The 17430-nt window shown below is 58.5% G+C and overlaps 2 protein-coding genes across 6 annotated transcripts; one reads left to right on the top strand and one right to left on the bottom strand.

The window, feature by feature from the left end:
- Positions 1-188: 188 nt before the first annotated feature.
- CFAP119 (cilia and flagella associated protein 119) lies at positions 189-5417 on the top strand. Of its 4 annotated transcripts, none has more exons than XM_006131358.4 (9): positions 189-310; positions 1712-1743; positions 2815-2880; positions 3111-3280; positions 3648-3718; positions 3881-3997; positions 4251-4314; positions 4955-5038; positions 5203-5417. In XM_006131358.4, exons 1-9 carry the CDS (start codon positions 284-286, stop codon positions 5379-5381), a joined length of 810 nt encoding a protein of 269 aa, XP_006131420.2. In that variant the 5' UTR covers positions 189-283; the 3' UTR covers positions 5382-5417. The 4 variants fall into 4 exon arrangements, with proteins under 4 accessions (XP_006131420.2, XP_075785190.1, XP_025044602.1 ...); XM_075929075.1 differs by having other exon boundaries at positions 228-310; positions 2755-2880; XM_025188817.2 differs by lacking the exon at positions 1712-1743 and having other exon boundaries at positions 231-310.
- A 147-nt stretch (positions 5418-5564) lies between these two features.
- PHKG2 (phosphorylase kinase catalytic subunit gamma 2) lies at positions 5565-16051 on the bottom strand. 2 transcript variants are annotated; one of them, XM_075929053.1, is made up of 10 exons: positions 15899-16051; positions 14086-14225; positions 12815-12990; positions 9064-9118; positions 8588-8653; positions 8326-8489; positions 7895-7985; positions 7154-7307; positions 6843-6968; positions 5565-6439 (listed from the first exon to the last, which is right to left on the bottom strand). In XM_075929053.1, exons 2-10 carry the CDS (start codon positions 14178-14180, stop codon positions 6128-6130), a joined length of 1239 nt encoding a protein of 412 aa, XP_075785168.1. In that variant the 5' UTR covers positions 14181-14225; positions 15899-16051; the 3' UTR covers positions 5565-6127. The 2 variants fall into 2 exon arrangements, with proteins under 2 accessions (XP_075785168.1, XP_075785167.1); XM_075929052.1 differs by lacking the exon at positions 15899-16051 and adding an exon at positions 15151-15271.
- Between the last annotated feature and the right edge of the window lie 1379 nt (positions 16052-17430).

Genomic DNA, 17430 nt, shown 5'->3' on the forward strand with positions numbered 1-17430 from the left:
GGATCACAGAAGCCAGCCTTCAAAGAGAAGCATGCGCTGATTGGCTAAAGCACCCTCAGCAGAAAATACCGTTTTTGATTGGCTGATGTAATTAATGCCCTGAAGAGATATGCTTTATGATTGGCTGGAAAAGAGACCTTCGGTGATTGGCGAATGGGCTCTCACCCGTCCAGTGAATTCTTCTTTAATTGGCTCCAGCCTCGATACGCTCTCTGATTGGCGGAGCGGGGGTTGCCGTGGCGACGCGTGCGGAGTGTTTCGGGGACCCGGCGCCAAGGCGAGGATGGGGTCGGGGGGCGGCCTGACGCAGGTGAGCGGGTAGGGGGCGCGCTACGCTGTCTCCATGGCAACCGCGCTGCGTAGCCCCTTCCCCGGGGTGGGGCACTTCGGCCTTATGAATATTCATGAACTCTCGTTAATATTAATATGGGCTAATGAATATGCATGCTCTCATTTCGTTAATGAGCTCGCTAACATTCACCTGATTAACATAGAGCCGCTAATTAACACGCAGGGGGCACTGCATTGGCAAGGATAGATTGTGTCTAATTAACACATGGGCTAATTAGCGCGCATTTCATTAATATGAACCGGCTAATTAGCCTTCGTCACGTCATTAATAAATGCGACACTAGCGCTCCCTCGGGGGAGTCACCCCAGCCACACAATGGTCACATCATGAATATTCATCAGCTCATGAATATTCATCAGCTGGTGCCTGTGTGGAGGCTGATTTGCATTCGGGGGCCACCCCTGTCCAGCCGGGAGGGGAAGGTGACGTGAGCCACCTCGGACTGGGCCGCCCTTAACATGCACCTGCGGGAACAGGCACCGCCAGGGCATGCGGCTCCCGCGCCTCCTCAATATTCATCCTCTCAGCCCTGGTGAATATCCATTAACTCCTGCGCCCTCAGTCACTAGCCGGGATGGGAGTCGTTTTCCACAAGCTGCCCCGGCCCCTTTGTGCTCGGCCCATACAGGCCCTGCCCCAAAGAGCCGCCAATCTCCGGGTGAAACCAAAGACCCTACGTGGAGCTCCACAGACCAACAGGAGCACAAGGGGACAACAGCTGCCTGCGGGATTGGCACACACCAGCAGCCTAGTCACAGTCAAGTGTTTTAATTATCAACATTAATTAATACTAATTCAACATGACCATTCACCCCGCCCCGCCAGTCAACTTTTTAACAAACCTCATCTCCTTAATAGTCACCACCTCATTTATGCTGCTCGCTCTCTGCACAGCCAAACACAGCATTGCCATAAAATAATTAATATTCCTCACCTAATTACTTCCCAGGTTTAGGTTAAGTTTAGTTTACTCCCTGATCTAGTAGGAAGGGCTACCAAGTGGGCTTGCTTAGTCTTGAGAAAAGGAGCCTGAGGGTGATCTGATACATTATCCAATATTATAAGGGCTATTCTAAAGAGGACAATGATCAATTGTTCTCCATGGCCACTGGAGGAAGGAGAACAAGATCACCCTGAGCTGTTACCAACCCTTAGGAACATCAAGCAACTGAGTACATGAACTAACTCACTTTTCAGGTTTAACACATGACGTGTTTTTTTGACTCAAGATGGCCACTGGCCAGGCCACCCTCTTTGGGAAAGGTGAAGAAAGTGGGACCTGCCATTCCCCCTCCCCAGTGCCTCAGACACTCCCATTGTATTCACTGACACCCCCCCCCCCATTGCTCTCTCTTTCAGCCCCAGTTCCACAAAGCCCAGATCTGCATGTGGTGAGTAGCAGCCATGCCTTCCAAAGGGGACTGTGGTGCTGCTCAGCTCCAGAGGCTCTCCATCTCAGCGCTTGATGAGCCATCCCCATGTGGTGGCTCTGCATGGCTCTCATCCACCTCCCCATCCCAGAGGCAACAGCAGTCCAGTACCAGGCAGGTTCCCCTGGGTGGTGTGGCTGTGCGACTGCTATCCAGCTGCCCCACCTGCGCTGCAGCTTCTCAGAACTATTTATTGACACCCCTCCCCCCAAATAAGTGGAGAACAGAGCAGATGAAACTAACTGCAAAAGAAAGCAGAGCAAAGAGCAGGGGAAGCAGAGCGACATCTCGGTATCCATCAGCTAGGATTAACCAAAGGTGTCTAAAAAGGTCAGACCAGATCTTTTCAAATGTGTCCAAGGCCTTCTCCTCTGAAATGTTTCCCTTCTTTAGCTGCTAGGTTGGGTAAGTTTCCGTGCCAGACTTCTGCTCTTCCCTCTCACCCCACAGGTCATGTGGCTCCAAACACGACTCTAGAGAACCAGACGTCCTGGGAGCCAAAGTGTTTCTAAGCTGATGGGGTTTAGCCCACAGCCCAGATCTGGGAAGTGATTGTGAAGGACCCATCTCACACTTATCCTCCCTACCTGCTTGTAGCTAAAGGGCCGTACCCCAAGACAGTGCCCAGGCCTGGCAGCTGGTGGCTCTCCAGAGAGCACGTGGCATTTGTAATGGTTTGCAAGGCACCATCCCACTGGCTAAGGTTCCAGGCCTAGGATGGATCTAAATTAGGGTCCGTCTTTTGGGCCAGGGAGTCATACTGGGCTGCAGCTGGTCAGGTGAACCTCTCTCCTCCTCCTTTCTGGAGAGTCTGGCGTAGCCAGCACATAGGACCAACTCTGTCCTTAAGCTGCAGGTAACACCAGGGAGGAGTACTTGGAATGACAAAAACGGGGCCTCTGGGATCAGCTGAGACACACAAAGTGCCTCCTCATCCTCCCCAATTAATGCTCTCTTAGCGATGTTCCACAGTGGGCTGTTGAGGGGGCTTCACATTTCGCTAATGGCCTTGGGGCCCTCTCCCTGGCGCAGGAAGTACCTGGACGCTCACTCCATGGACCTCATCGACAAAGCACAGACCAGCGACCAGCTGAAGAGGTAACTGGCTTTAGGACTCAGGGAAGGCTCTGGGTCGGTGCCCATCCCCCCAGCTCTGGGGGGAGACACGCAATCCCTGAGCTTCAGCTTGGGGATCCACACTGCCCTTGCACTGTAGGGAGAACACCCCCTATATTCTCAGGTCCAGCCTACTGCCTCCCACCCTGGAGGGTGCCCCTGGGAAAGGGGAGAAGCCCCACTCCTGCTGTCAGGTGGCCCCCTCTCTCCAGGGTGCTGGCAGAGCAGTTCCAGCTGCAGGACTGGGAATCAGACCCCCGGGCTGCCATACTGCTGGATCTCTACTTCTACACGATGCAGTTCAGCCGGGAGCACAATTTTACCCGGGAGCAGAGCTCCGCCTTCTTCGCCATCGTCCGGGACACCCATGAGGCCTGCGTGGGTAAGAGACGGGGCAAAGGGGGATTCCCTCCAAAGTGGCGGAGGAGCTGAAGGGAGTAGGTGGGGCTGAGTTTCAGGGGAGAAGCCTACAAAAATGAGTATGGGCTGTAGAGGAGCTACTATGAGTAGGGCTGGGCACCGAGGGGGAGGAGCCTACAGGGTGAATATGGCAATAGCAAGGAGTGGAGCCTATAGGCTGCATAGGGCTCTTGGGAGGAGCCTGTAGGTTGGGCATGGTGCAGACGGTGCCTATAAGGGTGAGGCAGCTACAGCAAGGAGCCTGGAAGAATGTGCTTGTGTGGGAGGAGCTTGCAGGGTGGGTGAAGCCATGGGGTGTGCAGGTCCCTCAGCTGCCTCTGCTCCCCCAGAGACACCACTGCCCAATGTGGAGGAATGTTACCACTACCTCACCGAGCTGCTCTTCTGCCATGCCATCCGGGTGAGCCCGCCTCCCCGCCCCGCCCATGGGGGCAGCTCCAGCCACTCAACCCTCCGGGCTGCTGCTAGCTCGCCAATGGCAGAGCCTAGTCAGAGGCAGGAGTCGGGGGAGGGAGAGCCCCTGCCCATCTCCGGCCTCATGCTCTCCTCTCCCCACCCCCAGAGGCCTCCGTTCAGCATCGACCTCTTCAGCCAGGAGCAGCTGGCACTCATCAGCGACTACGTGGTGAACACCTACTTCCGCCACTTCAAGCTGTACAAGTACGCCTTCACGCCGCAGGTATGGCGCCCCCGGGAGTGTTAGCCACACCCAGCACCCTGGGGATCCTGCATATAATGGTGCCCCCAGGGGTCCATCACTCCCAGGACCCCCCGTGTACCTGGCCTGCCCCACATCTCCGGTGGGGTTATCCACACACAGTCCCCCTTCCTGAGTCCTAACAGGAGCAGGGTCAACATAGCCCAGCCCGCCCGTATGCCCAACCCTAGACGGCCTCTGCAGCTTCCAGGACTGCTGTGCTCTCACCTTGCAGGTCCGGCTGGACATATCGCTGTCCTATGTGGGACTGCCGGAGCCAGAGCCTGCTGCCGAGCTGGGTGAGTGAGTAGTGCTCACTGAATCCCCCCCCACTCAAAACCACCCAGCCACGGGAGGGAGCGCGGAGAGGGGAGGGAGGGGGGAATGTTGGGGGCTTCTTTCCGCTGAAAGGTGAAGATTCTCTAACACGGGATGGGCAGTAAACAGGACACACGTGAGTCAGCAGGTTAGGCTGCCAGAGGCTTTGTTTATCTGCAGGTCTGGCCACTCTCAGCTCCCGTTGGCTGTGGCTCGCTCTTCCTGGCCCATCGGAGCTGTGGGAAGCAGTGTGGGCTGGGCCACCACTTCCTGCGGCTCCCATTGGCTAGAAACGGCAAACCCCAGTCATCAGAAGCTGGAAGCAGCCGGACCAGCAGATAAATAAAGTCTCCGGTGGCCCAATGGCGCTAATTTGGTGACCCGCATCTGGCCCACAGGCCGCATTTTTCCCAGCCCTGTTCTAATGCAGAACAATTCCCAACCCCAGAACACCGAGGCAGGGGCGTTTTGATCCTAGCAGAGCAGGGCACCTGTGGGTGCTGGGCGGGACCAGCTCCCAGGCACTGCAGGAAGGAGGGGGGCTTTAGGGGACACAGGAGGGTTGCGCATTCAGGGAACGAAGCCACGCCTGCCATGATTAACCAGTGTCTTCCCCCCCAGGAGAGGTGGGGGACAGTGTGAAGGTGCCTGTCTCCCCAGTGGAAGAGGAGGAAGCCGAGAGTGGAACCACAGCCCCCAGTGAGAGTAAGAAATCACAGCTCCTCAAGGAACCAGATATGGGGCTTTCCCCACTGGGGGGCAGGGGAGGGGCCTCCAGCATGGCCCAAGGGTAGGGGTGGGCCCCATTTCAGCCCCAAGGTGGGGGAGGGGTTGGCTGGCCGCTTTCTTCACCCCGCTCTGCCCTGCAGGCCCCACGGCCCCGCTGCGGGAATACATCTCGGCTCAGCTCTGCCAGGAGCTGGCCCAGCTGCGGCTGGCGATGGAGGAGCAGCTCCGGGCGAGCGAGGAGCAGTTCAACACCAAGCTGGCCCTGCTGGAGAAGACATCCACCTCCCCCAAGGGGGGCGGCCGAGGCCACCGGAAATGAGGCGAGGGGGGACTGCAATAAAGGGCTCCACACGAATGGTGGCTCCGTATCTCACTGTCCTGCAAGACTGCACCCTGCCGGGGGAAATCCCGGTCCCAAAGTCCTCTCCCCCACTGCCCCTCTGTGGGGAGACACGCCCCAGCCCTGGGTTCCCCCAACGGGGGGGAAGGAGCTTCAGTCATGGAGGGGTCACAATCGATTTTTATTCTCATTTACAAGAATTCAAACAAGGCAAAAATAAACGTTAATCAAGCTACATGAACAGGGCTGGCTGCACCCAGTGGAGGGGGAGCACTCGGCCCCCCTTCCGCCAGCGGGGAAGGGGGGACATTGGGCCCTGTCTGCTCCAGGGCACAACGCTGCCCCAGTACAGAAAGCCAAGGGGGGGAGGATGCGAGCTGCCCCTGCATCCCAGACACACGCGCACAGCACAGCAGACTCCTCCCCTACGAGGGACTCCCCCTCCCTGCCACACACACAGGGTCCCTCCATCTCTCCCAGGCAGGGCTGCCCCTTCCTGCCCCCCATCCTGGCCAGACACTGGGACCACCCAGCGATCCCGAACAAACCTGCGTCCGGGCCCCCGGGCACATTCTTCTATCCCCCCAGTGGTCCCTGCTATGCCCTGGGGCCTCCCACCGCTCAGGGGGTCCCCGCAGTGCAACCATCTCCCCCCCTCGCATGCAGTTCCCTGGCAACGGGAGGCCCCCCCGGGAGGCCCCCCAGCCCAGCCTGGTCCCTGCCTCCTAGTGGAAGAGAGCAGTGGTGCTGCCCAGCTCCGCCCCCTCCTCATGGCCCAGCTCCGCCCCCTCGCCCTCGGCGCCCAGCAGAGCCAGCAGCAGCGCCTTGGGCAGGTTCTCGAAGAGGGCGGCGCGGTTCTGCTGCTCGCCCTTCTTGACCCAGTGGCCGTAGATGCGGAAGGCGCAGGCGTCGATGAGCTTGCGCACGGCCTTCAGCGCGTAGGGGTCGTGCAGCAGCAGCTCCCGCGTCACCGGCCGCGTGCGCACCCGGTAGCTGGAGAACATGCGGATGGAGGCCAGCACTGTCCACACCAGCACCTGCCGGGCAGGACAGACCATCAGCCGGGGGGAGGGGGCACGTGGGAGAAACCATTATCCTAGCGGGTGGGGAACACGGAAGATGCCATTATCCCTGTTCCAGATCTGGGGGGAATAGAGCAGCAGGAGAGACCATTCTCCCACTGAGAGAAGGGGGAGAGGCCAATGGGGGCAGGGATGTGGCGGCACGGGAGAGGCCATTATCCCAGTGTGTGCAGTGGCGGGGGGGAGCCCTGGGAGAGCCCATTAGCTCACTGCAGGCAGGGGTGCGCGCGTGTACTCTGGAAGACGCGCCCCCTACCCAGCGTGGGTGGTGGTTCTGCCCAGCACTGGGGCCATTACAGTGCTGGGGAAAGCGGAAGAGCCCAGCTAGTGGAGGAGGGGAGAGAAGGGGGTGACTCACCCTGAACTGGCGGTAGGGGCTGAACTGGCGGATGGGGCGCCCCACACAGCGCTGGAAGAAGGGGTGCTGCAGAGCCTGCTCCGCCGTCAGCCGTTCCACCGGCTCCACATGCAGCAGCCGCGAGATCTGCAAGGACAGGAGTCAGGGGGCCGAACCACTAGGTCATGGTGCACGGGGGCAACCCCCTCAGGACAAGGGCCTGGGGTGGGAGGGGGACGCTCCGTTCAGGATGGGGCGGGAGGCTGATTCGTTTCGGGATGGAGTCCGGAGGGGGGGATTTGCAGGGGGAGGCGGGGGCCTTCTGCTCTCACCAGGTCCTTGACGGTGTCGGAGCGGTCATCCCACTCGGGAGAGCTGAACTGGTAGCGCCCCTCCATGATCATGCGCAGCATCAGCATCTGCTTGCGGTGCCAGAACGGGGGCGAGCCGGCCAGCAGGGTGAAGAAGATCACGCCGCATGCCCACCTGGGGGGAGGAGAGGCGGGGTGAGCTGGGGGGTGGGGTCACGCTGCACTTCCATGAGCAAGACCTAGGGCGGGCGGAGCCCCCGGGAGGAGAATAACGGACGGGAACAGATGGACAGACAGACTCACGGGTGAACGGACAGATGACTCCTTCGCCTGCGACCATGGAGCCAGCCACCACTATTCTCCAGGGAGGGGGCCGAGGATGGAGCCAGGAACAGGGCAGGGAATCAGCAGCAAGAGGAGCTGGTGGCTACTGTGTGGGGCTGGGACCCTCCCCCACAAGATGGCAGGTGGGACGATGGGGCTGGGACACAGAAACAATACGGTGGGAGGGGCCAAGCCCCTCGAACTGGACCCATCAGGACTCTGGTGCTTGGGGAAGGCATGAGGGGGGCACAGCCACTAGCTGGGGACTGGGTGAGGGTCCCTCCCTCCCCGCCACGCACTGGTGGGAAGCTGGCAGGGCAGCTGGGGGGTGTCAGAGCCAAGACGAGCACTGAGGTAGACACGACAGCCCCCTCCCCCCCAAATCACAGCCAAGCCCCTCCCCCAGGCCCCGCAGTGGCTGCTGGAACAGGGACTCACAGGTCCACCTCCTGGCCATAGCCCGGGTGTGTTTCATCCATGGAGCACTTGAGGATCTCTGGGGCCAGGTACCCGGGGGTCCCACACAGCTCTGGGGTGGGAAGAGAGCCGCATGTCAGGCACCAACAGTGCCCCCAATACCCTTCTGAATCACCCCCCATCCCCACTGGAGCAATCCCCAGCAGCCCCCCTCTCTTGTCCCACCAGCCCAGCCTCCTCCTTTCCCCCAACCCTGAATCAGCTGCAGGTCCAGCCAGCCCCTCCAACCTCTCCCCCCACTCGTCAGGCCCTTGGCCTCTCCCTCCCCGCACCTCCTGGAGCGATCAGCCAACCGCCCCTTCCCCCAACCACAGCTCAGCTGGGCCTGCCCTCTCCCCAGCACTGCTGGCCCCTGGGCCCAGCCTCCTGCCCCTCCCCCGGCCTGCTCTGACCCCGCAGTTTCTGCCCTGGCTCCAGCCGGCAGGAGAAGCCGAAGTCGGAGAGCTTGATGTTGAGCTGATCGTCCATGAGGATGTTCTCGGGCTTCAGGTCCCGGTGGATGATGTGGCTGGCGTGCAGGTAGCTGACCGCCTCCAGCAGCGCTCGCATGATGCACCTGGGGGGGAAGGGGAGCCAGCTCACTCCTGCAGCCACTGAGGGAGAGCCCAGCTGCTGCAGCCCCAGCTTCTCCCAGCAGGGGGTGCTGTACTGTACCTGGTCTCCTTCTCGCTCAGCGTCACTTTCTCAGTCAGGTAGTCAAAGAGCTCCCCGCGCCGCATGCTGGGGAGAGAAGGGAGTTACCAGCGAGCCTGGGAGGGCGGGGGGAGATCGGCCCTGGTGGGGTGGCTGGAAATCAACCTGGGAAGCTGGATGGAGGGAGTTGGGGGGAGCCCAGGCAGGCAGGACAGGACCTGTGGGCACCACCTCTCCTGAGCCATTGGGACAGGCACTCACAGTGCCCAGCAGCCCCGGAGTCTGCAGGAGGCTGGCTGGCTCCGTTCCTGGTGAGAACGCTGGAACGTGGGGCGGCCCTGCAGGGGATGGGGTCACACGTGGCAGGGCGGGGGCCCCCTGCGGTGTGGCAGGGCCTTGTAAGGACGGGGAGAGGGCTCCTGGTGGGAGCGGGAAATGTGTAGGCCCTTCTGGGACAGCGCCACACGAATGCAGGGCGGGCGGGATCTCATACTCACAGATCAAACACCAGGAACATGAACGTGGACGACTCGTAGGAATCGATGAGGGTGACTGTGGGGAGAGAGAGGGGTGAGAGCTGGGGGCACAGCAGGGCACTCCCTGCCATAGGGCAGGGGGGGCATCACGACTGGGACTTCCTGCCATTAGGGTGCCCAAGAGATTTGAGGGGGTGGTGGTCACTGAATACAGGCGCACTGCAAACAAGCTGTGCTCTGTACTGGGGTCAAACTACCCGTGGAGACACAGTGACCTGGGGTAGCAGGAAAACAGCGACACCAGCACTAGACTTCCATGCACTGGCAATATCAAATCTAAGTGAGCCTCCTGTACAGTCGCTGGGCACTACCAGGGAGAGGTTGTCGTTGGTCTGTTTCTATCTGCCTAGAGGTAGAACAGGGGAACTGAAGCAGTAAACCACCAAACAAGCAGCAGCAAAACAACCACAAAGCCAGGGGGGAGAAGAAACTGCAGAGCTCCAGAAGCAGCAAGCAGAGAAGTGGCGGAAGGAGCAGGAAGCTACCTATTCTTAAGCCAGAGGAGGTGAGAAGGAAAGAGAAGAGAAGCAGCTGCCCCAACCGAGCTGTGGAGCTGAGAGAGAAAGTGAGCCGAGAAAAGGAGCCGACGACGCATAAGTGGACGTGCTGGAAAACCCTGGGCAGATCCCAGAGTCACCGATGGCTCCCTCCTCCCTTAGCTCAGACAAGTCCTGGGTGCACAGACTCAGCCTGCATCAGAGACTCAGCCTGGACCACTGCGGAAGGGCCCTGTGAGAGTCACAATATTCCAGAGCACCAGAAAGTCCCCAGGCGTGGGAGGGGCTGAGGCTGGGGCCTGCAAGACAGAGAAAAGCAACATGCACGTTGCCCACCCATGTAGCCCTGTGGGGAACTACAGCTGTTAGCACCATCCTCCTTTTGCTGATCCCTTGGGAGCGCACGGAACCTGTGGCAGGTTAAAGGAACATTTCTACTGGCCAGGAATGCAGAGCGACGTGAGGAATTATTGCAGGAGACCTGCAGGACTCCAGACACTTCCTTCTTCACCCCTCGCCTGGGATACAAGAGGCATTTCTGAGGGGATCAAAGGACAAGTGCAGAGTCCTGCCCTTGGGATGGAAGAATCCCAAACATTGTTACAGGCTGGGGGCCGACTGGCTAAGTAGCAGTTCTGCAGAAAAGGACCTGGGGGTTACAGTGGACGAGAAGCTGGATAGGAGTCAACAGTGGGCCCTTGTAGCCAAGAAGGCTAATGACATATTAGGCTGCATTAGGAAGAGCATTGCCAGCAGATCCAGAAATGTGATTATTCCCCTTTATTCAGCTCTGGTGAGACCACATCTGGAGTATTGTGTCCAATTCTGGGCCCCCCACTTCAGAAAGGATGTGGACGCATTGGAGAGAGTCCAGCGGAGGACAACCAAAATGATTAGGGGGCTGGAGCACATGATCCATGAGGAGAGGCTGAGGGATTTGGGTTTATTTAGTCTGTAGGGGTATGTCTACACTTGCACCCTCTTTTGAGAGAGGGATGCAAATGATGCATATTTGCAGGGCTCGACAAACGGCGGCAAAAGCCGCTCGCCAGCCCCGCACTGCACATATGCAAGAGCCGCATTGCACATGCGCGCGCCACCGGTAAATGGGACGCGCGGCTGAAATCTACTCGCCATGGGTGAGTAGATTCTATAGTTTGTCAAGCGCTGTATATTCGCGTTGTGGCGCTATTTCGAAATAACAGACACTGTTAAGATGCAGTTATTTTGAGAGAAAACCCTTCTCTTGAAATAACTGGTAAACCTGGTTGTATGAGGAATAAGGGTTATTTCGAGATAACGGTTTTCTCTCGAAATAACCGTGTCTTAACAGCGTCTGTTATTTTGAAATAGCGCCATAACGTGAATATGCAAATGAAGCACGGGATATTTAAATCCCGGCTTCATTTGCAATTTCGAATGTTTTCCTTTGAGGGGGGGATTTGATAGCAGCCTTCAACTTCCTGACGGGAGGTTCCAAAGAGGATGGAGAGAGGCTGGTTTCTGTGGGGACAAGTGACAGAACTTGGTGTCTCAAGTTACAGTGACAGAGGTCTAGGTTGGATATTAGGAAAAACTCTTTCCCTAGGAGGGTGGTGAAGTGCTGGGCTGGGTTCCCTAGGGAGAGGTGGAATCTCCGTCCCTAGAGGTTTTTAAGGCCCAGTTTGACAAAGCCCTGGCTGGCATGATTGAGTTGGGGTTGGTCCTGCTTTGGGCAGGGGAGTGAGACTAGATGGATTCCTGAGGTCTCTTCCAGCCCTTAGGGTACGTCTAGACTACATGGCTCCGTTGATGGAGCCATGTAAATTTGTTTGTTCAGCAAAGGGAAATGAAGCCGCGATTTAAATAATCGTGGCTTCATTTAAATTTAATGGCTGCCATGCTGAGCCGACAAATAGCTGATCAGCTGTTTGTCTGCTCAGCGCGGCAGCCATTTAAATTTAAATGAAACCGCGATTATTTAAATCACGGCTTCATTTCCCTTTGCTGATCAGCCTAATCTACACGGCTCCATCGACGGAGCCATGTAGTTTAGACGCTCCCTTATTGTTTAAGGCTGGGACTGTTTGCTGGGACGTCACAAGGGGTGGAACCAGGGGTCGGGCTCCCAGGACGTTTGGAGGATGTCATTGGATACAGCAGCACAGACCAAAAGACCAATTCTTCACTGTGGTTCATCGAGCTGCCAAGACACAGTCACTTGGGACAGTGGGTGAAATCAATGCCAGCCCTCTTGGCTTCCGCCTGAGCTGCTAACCCCAGCTTGCCACCACCGGGAACAGAGAACCTCCTGGGAGCAAGGGACACCAAGAGATTTGGGGCTTGGGGCCATGGTGGATAATCAGCCGAACAGGAGCTGACACTGACCCAAATGGCTAATGAAACCTTTGGATGCACAAATGAGGGACTCTCGGGTAGGAGCAGAGAGGTTATTTTACCTCTGCACTGGGCTCTGGTGCTACTGCTGCCGGAATACTGTGTCCTGGGGCCCACAAGGCACGAAGGATGCTGATAAATTGGAGCAGGATCAAAGAATACCCACAAGAACGATTAAACAGTGGCCCCCACCAGCATCCCTCCCTCAAGAGCGGGGCCGCGGCTCAGGGGAGGTATGGATGGAGTAAAGGGCCCAAGGCTGGGGCCACAGCTGGAGGAAGGGCTGGGTTGGAGCAGAGCTGAGTGATGCTTCCATCCCCTCCCCGAAAGTTCCTCTGTACCCCCGAGAGGGGTGCACTCACAGTTCAGAGGCCACTGGATTACAAGATGGGAAAACCTGCCTCATCACGATAGACTCAAGGACCTTGATCTCTTACACGTCACCAAAGAGGTTTGGGGTGATAATCCCAGACTACAAACGCCTGCACGGGGAACGAATATCAAACAATGGACTTTTCACTTGAGCAGAGGAAGCTCTAACATGCTCCAAGGCTGGAAACTGAAGCTAAATTCAGCTTGGACACAAAGCGGATGTGTTTAACGACGAGCATCATTAGCCCACAGAACAAATCTTTCCATCACTGGCCATTCTAAAACCAAGCCTGACTGTTCCTTAAGGAGTAACCCACGGCAGCTCTCTGGCCTGAGTCGAACCCGAGATCCTCACAATAGTCCCTTCTAGCTCTGCAATCCACACACGTGAAGACCACCCCTGCTGTTTGCTGCACAAACATACCCACTTGCTGACAGGGGGTGTCCCGGGAGGGGGTGTCACTCACTGATGTAGGGGTGCCCCGCCACCTGGCGCAGGATGGCGATCTCCTTGCCCGTGGCGGTCCGCACCTCCTCCAGCTGCTGCGGGGTCATGCGCTCCGGGGTCACCTCGATGATCTTCACCGCGAACTCCTGGCCCGTCTGCTTGTGCAAGCAGCGCCGCACCACGCTGCTCACCCCCCTGCCACGGACAGACCAACAGACACCCCGTGAGACAGAGACCCACAGCCCTCCTCGCCCTGTCGATTCGGGTGTTCCAAGCAAGCCTAGAAGGAACCACTGTGATCATTCTAGTTAGCCCCCCGGGGTGACACAGCTCAGAGACCCCTGAATTTAATCCTGTTTGAACAAGGATTTAAACTTTAAAAAAAACCCTTTAAGAACGAACACCTGGTCTGGACTGAAAATGGCCAGTGGTGGAAAGTCCACACAGCCCTTGCTCAATTGTTCCACTTGTTAAAAACGTTTATGTCTCATAAGAACGGCCAGGCTGGGTCAGACCAAAGCTCCATGCAGCCCAGTGTCCTGTCTGCCGACAGCGGCCAATGCCAGGTGCCCCGGAAGGAGTGAACCGAACAGGCAATCATCAAGGGATCCCTCCCCTGCCATCCATCTCCAGCCCCTGGCAAACAGAGGCCAGGGACACCATTCCTACCCATCCCGGCTAAGAGCCATTGATGGACCTACCCTCTATGAATCTATCTAGCTCTTTTTTGAACCCTGTTAAAAAGTCCTGGTCTTCACCACATCCTCTGGCATCTTCACAACACCCGGGGCAGTTTGCCGTATGATCCCCAATTGCTCTGGATCAGTTATGTCGTCTTCATTATTTAACCACTTCCCCAATTTGTGCATCCTCGGCAACCTTTATGTTATGTCATTTTGTTTTCCTCTAGGGGTCCCCTTTAGAAACACACCCAGTAGATAAGGATTTCCCGTTTATGGCTATATTTTGAGGTTTATAAGTTAGCCAGCTTTGAATTCACATGTGCCATGTTCATTTTGGATGGTTCGAGGGTTTTTTTAATCAAAAGATCATGCGGTAGCAAGTCAAACTCCTTCCAGAAGTCTAAGTACCTTATATCAGCTCCATCATCTGCTCCCCTGCCTGCCAGAGAGAGGCAGGCACTCCAGTGAGACAGACACACACGCACACGCCTTCCAGACCACACTGCTCACCTCCCTGCCATGAATGGCTGCAACCCCCCATCCCTGTGTGCACAGCAGCTCCCACGAAAAAACCTCCCCCCAACCAGCAAGCAAGCCCCTTCCCCACCTGCCGATGACGTCCTTGGGGTCATATTTCTGGTAGAACTCCTTGGCGCCGGCCCAGTCAGGCAGCTCATCATCTAGCCCCACACCTCGGGTCATGCTGGCCTGCTCCCCAGGAGCTGGGCTCCAGGACCCCTGCACCTGCTGGAGGGTGGGAGAGGAGGATGAGTCACAACAGCAAGTGGAGCAGGATCACTGCTCCCTTTCCCAGATACCCCCCTTCCCTAAAGCATGGGACACACTCAGCTGACCTGATTTCCCTTCCCCAGCTGACCCATTTTCCCTCCCCAGTACTCCACTTGTCTTACCCAGCTAGCTTGTCCCCTCTCTGTCCCCTCCAGACAACCACCTCCTTGCATCCCTCCCCAGCCAGAGAGCATCTTCCCTCCAATCCCTCCAATCCCCCTCGCCAAGCCAGCCTGTCCCCTCTTTCCCTGTCACCCTTCCCAGCCCCCAGGCCTAAGGTGATTAGACCTCAGTAAGAGCACTTTGGAGAAGCCTTCTTGGAGGCTTCTTGCTAGACCAGCAATGTGCAGCGTGTGTCCCAAGAGACACTTTGGTTACTGTTGCCCATGCACAGGGTGCCAGATCCTGCTGGTTTCCAGCAGTGCGGGCTGACGGCACCCAATCCTGACTGTGAGAGCCACGCGCTCCCTCTGCCTCCAGTCACAGCGCTGCTCCGGTTCCGTCCGTACCCCCAGCACGTTCTAGGTACGCAAGCGCAGTGAGCAAAACTGCCCTGTCCTGGGAGACTGCCATGGTTCTGGCAATCTTGTGACCCAAGGAGATGAAGGAGGGTCCCTGGTGTGGCCCACGCGAAGGACTAGGTGGGCCCAGACAGGAGAGGGAAGGCGGGGCAGCTCCTGGTGGCTGGAGCAGGAAGACACGTCAAGCTGGGGATCAGGGTAGTGAGTGCAGGCTGGGGGGCAGTGGGGTTTCCCCTCCCCAAGGTGCTGGCTGAGGGGCCATTGGCCAGCTGAGGCCAGGCGGGGCAGAGATGCTCAGTGCACAGGGGAAGCTGTGGGGCGCAGACAAGGGAGCTGGGGTCCAACCCGCCACAGCCACTAACGAGGTCAGAGGCAGCAGCCAGCACAGTGTCACAGGGTGCTCCGATCCAGCATCGGAACCCCACAGGGCGCCCGCAACCCTCCCCTCCCATGTGCCCCCCTCCCAGCCTGCCCCCCACAGGGCGCCCCCTTCCCTCCCATGTGCCCCCTCCCAGCCTGCCCCCCACAGGGCACCCCCTTCCCTCCCATGTGCCCCCCTCCCAGCCTGCCCCCCACAGGGCGCCCCCTTCCCTCCCATGTGCCCCCCTCCCAGCCTGCCCCCCACAGGGCACCCCTCCCCTCCCATGTGCCCCCCTCCCAGCCTGCCCCCCACAGGGCGCCCCTCCCCTCCCATGTGCCCCCCTCCCAGCCTGCCCCCCACAGGGTGCCCCCTTCCCTCCCATGTGCCCCCTCCCAGCCTGCCCCCCACAGGGCACCCCCTTCCCTCCCATGTGCCCCCCTCCCAGCCTGCCCCCCCCACAGGGCGCCCCCTTCCCTCCCATGTGCCCCCCTCCCAGCCTGCCCCCCACAGGGCACCCCTCCCCTCCCAGCCTGCCCCCCACAGGGCGCCCCCTCCCCTCCCATGTGCCCCCCTCCCAGCCTGCCCCCCCCCACAGGGCGCCCCCTTCCCTCCCATGTGCCCCCCTCCCAGCCTGCCCCCCACAGGGCACCCCTCCCCTCCCAGCCTGCCCCCCCACAGGGCACCCCCTCCCCTCCCATGTGCCCCCCCACAGGGCGCCCCCTCCCCTCCTGTCCCTCCTGACGTCTCACCCGGCACGTCGATTTCGAACGGGACTCCCAGCCCCACCCCCTGCGCCAGCCCCGATTGGTCGGCCCTGTCCCCGCCCCCTCCCCACGCCAGGCGGGAGGAGAGGCGGGGCGGCCAATCCGCACGCAGGGAGAGCGCGTCGCTCGTCTTGGCGTAGGAGCCGGGACTCCAGTGGGAGGCGGATCTCAGACTTGAGTAGCAGCCTGATCGGCCAATCGGGCTGTCGGGTCCGGGCCAGATGTTGAGAATGGCGGGCCGCCGGACCAACGAGGACGAGAAGGCGGGGTTTGTAGCTGAATGAGGGCTCACGTAGCCAATCAGGAGCGGGGACGAAGAGCGGCACTATGATTGACCAACCCATCAGCCAGTCAACCGAGGGCCCGGGCAAGGTCTTTACAGCAAACCAATCAGGAGCTAAGATAGAGCCAGGCGGGGGGAGGCGGGGAAAGAGGGGAGAGCTGGGGGGGGGGGGGGGGGGGCGGCATCCTGGGTTAATATGGGGTCACCAGGTGACCTCTGACCCCGGGCAGAGTTAGGGCCCCTCAGCCAAGAAGCCGCAGCTGCAGCCTGGTCACGTGACCTGAGGACTGTCACATGATCAGCACTGACCCTAGATAACCCTGTGGTCTCCCCAAGTCATGTGACCAACGGGGGGCGGGACTGGCTGGGGGGGGCTGCTCTGGGCCCCCCCACGATGGGTCCCAGGCTCCCCAGGCCAGAGGGGCCCCGCAGGGTGGCGAATCTCACCAGCCGCTGGCCTTTGGCCGAGGCCCCCGCCAGCCGGGCCGAGGGGCTGGACGTGCCCTGGGGGCAGCGCCCGGTGCTCCTGCCCCGCCCGCCTACCTGCCCCGCTCACGTTAGCGCCCGTGCTCCGCGGGCCGCCCAGCGGCTAGGACTGTAACAGAGTTTAAAGAGAAGCTAGATAATTTCATGGAGGTTAGGCCCATAAAAGGCTATTAGCCAGGGGATAGAATGGTGTCCTTGGCCTCTGTCTGTCAGAGGCTGGAGAGAGATGTGTGGGAGAAAAATCCAATAACTCCAATTGTGTCTAAAGGGGGGACTGTGCAGGAAATCAAAACTCTCTGAAAGAAAACTGCTGTGAGGGTTAAAAAGTTTTCCAGGCCTCTCTCCCTGTAACAGAGAGAAATCAAATTAGCTCTAATCAAAGACCCTTACAATGCCTCCTATCTCAAGCAAAATGCAGGACAATGTAGCACTTTAAAGACTAACAAGATGGTTTATTAGATGATGAGCTTTCGTGGGCCAGACCCACTTCCTCAGATCAAATAGTGGAAGAAAGTAGTCACAACCATATATACCAAAGGATACAATTAAAAAAAATGAACAAATATGAACAAATATGGCCCACGAAAGCTCATCATCTAATAAACCATCTTGTTAGTCTTTAAAGTGCTACATTGTCCTGCATTTTGCTTCAACTACCCCAGACTAACACGGCTACATTTCTATCACTATCCTATCTCAAGTTCATGGATACTCCTAGTCTGTCACAATTTGTCATGTAAACCCTTAT

This window comes from Pelodiscus sinensis, chromosome 4, assembly GCF_049634645.1.
Source record: "Pelodiscus sinensis isolate JC-2024 chromosome 4, ASM4963464v1, whole genome shotgun sequence".
NCBI classification, from domain to species: Eukaryota; Metazoa; Chordata; order Testudines; family Trionychidae; genus Pelodiscus; species Pelodiscus sinensis.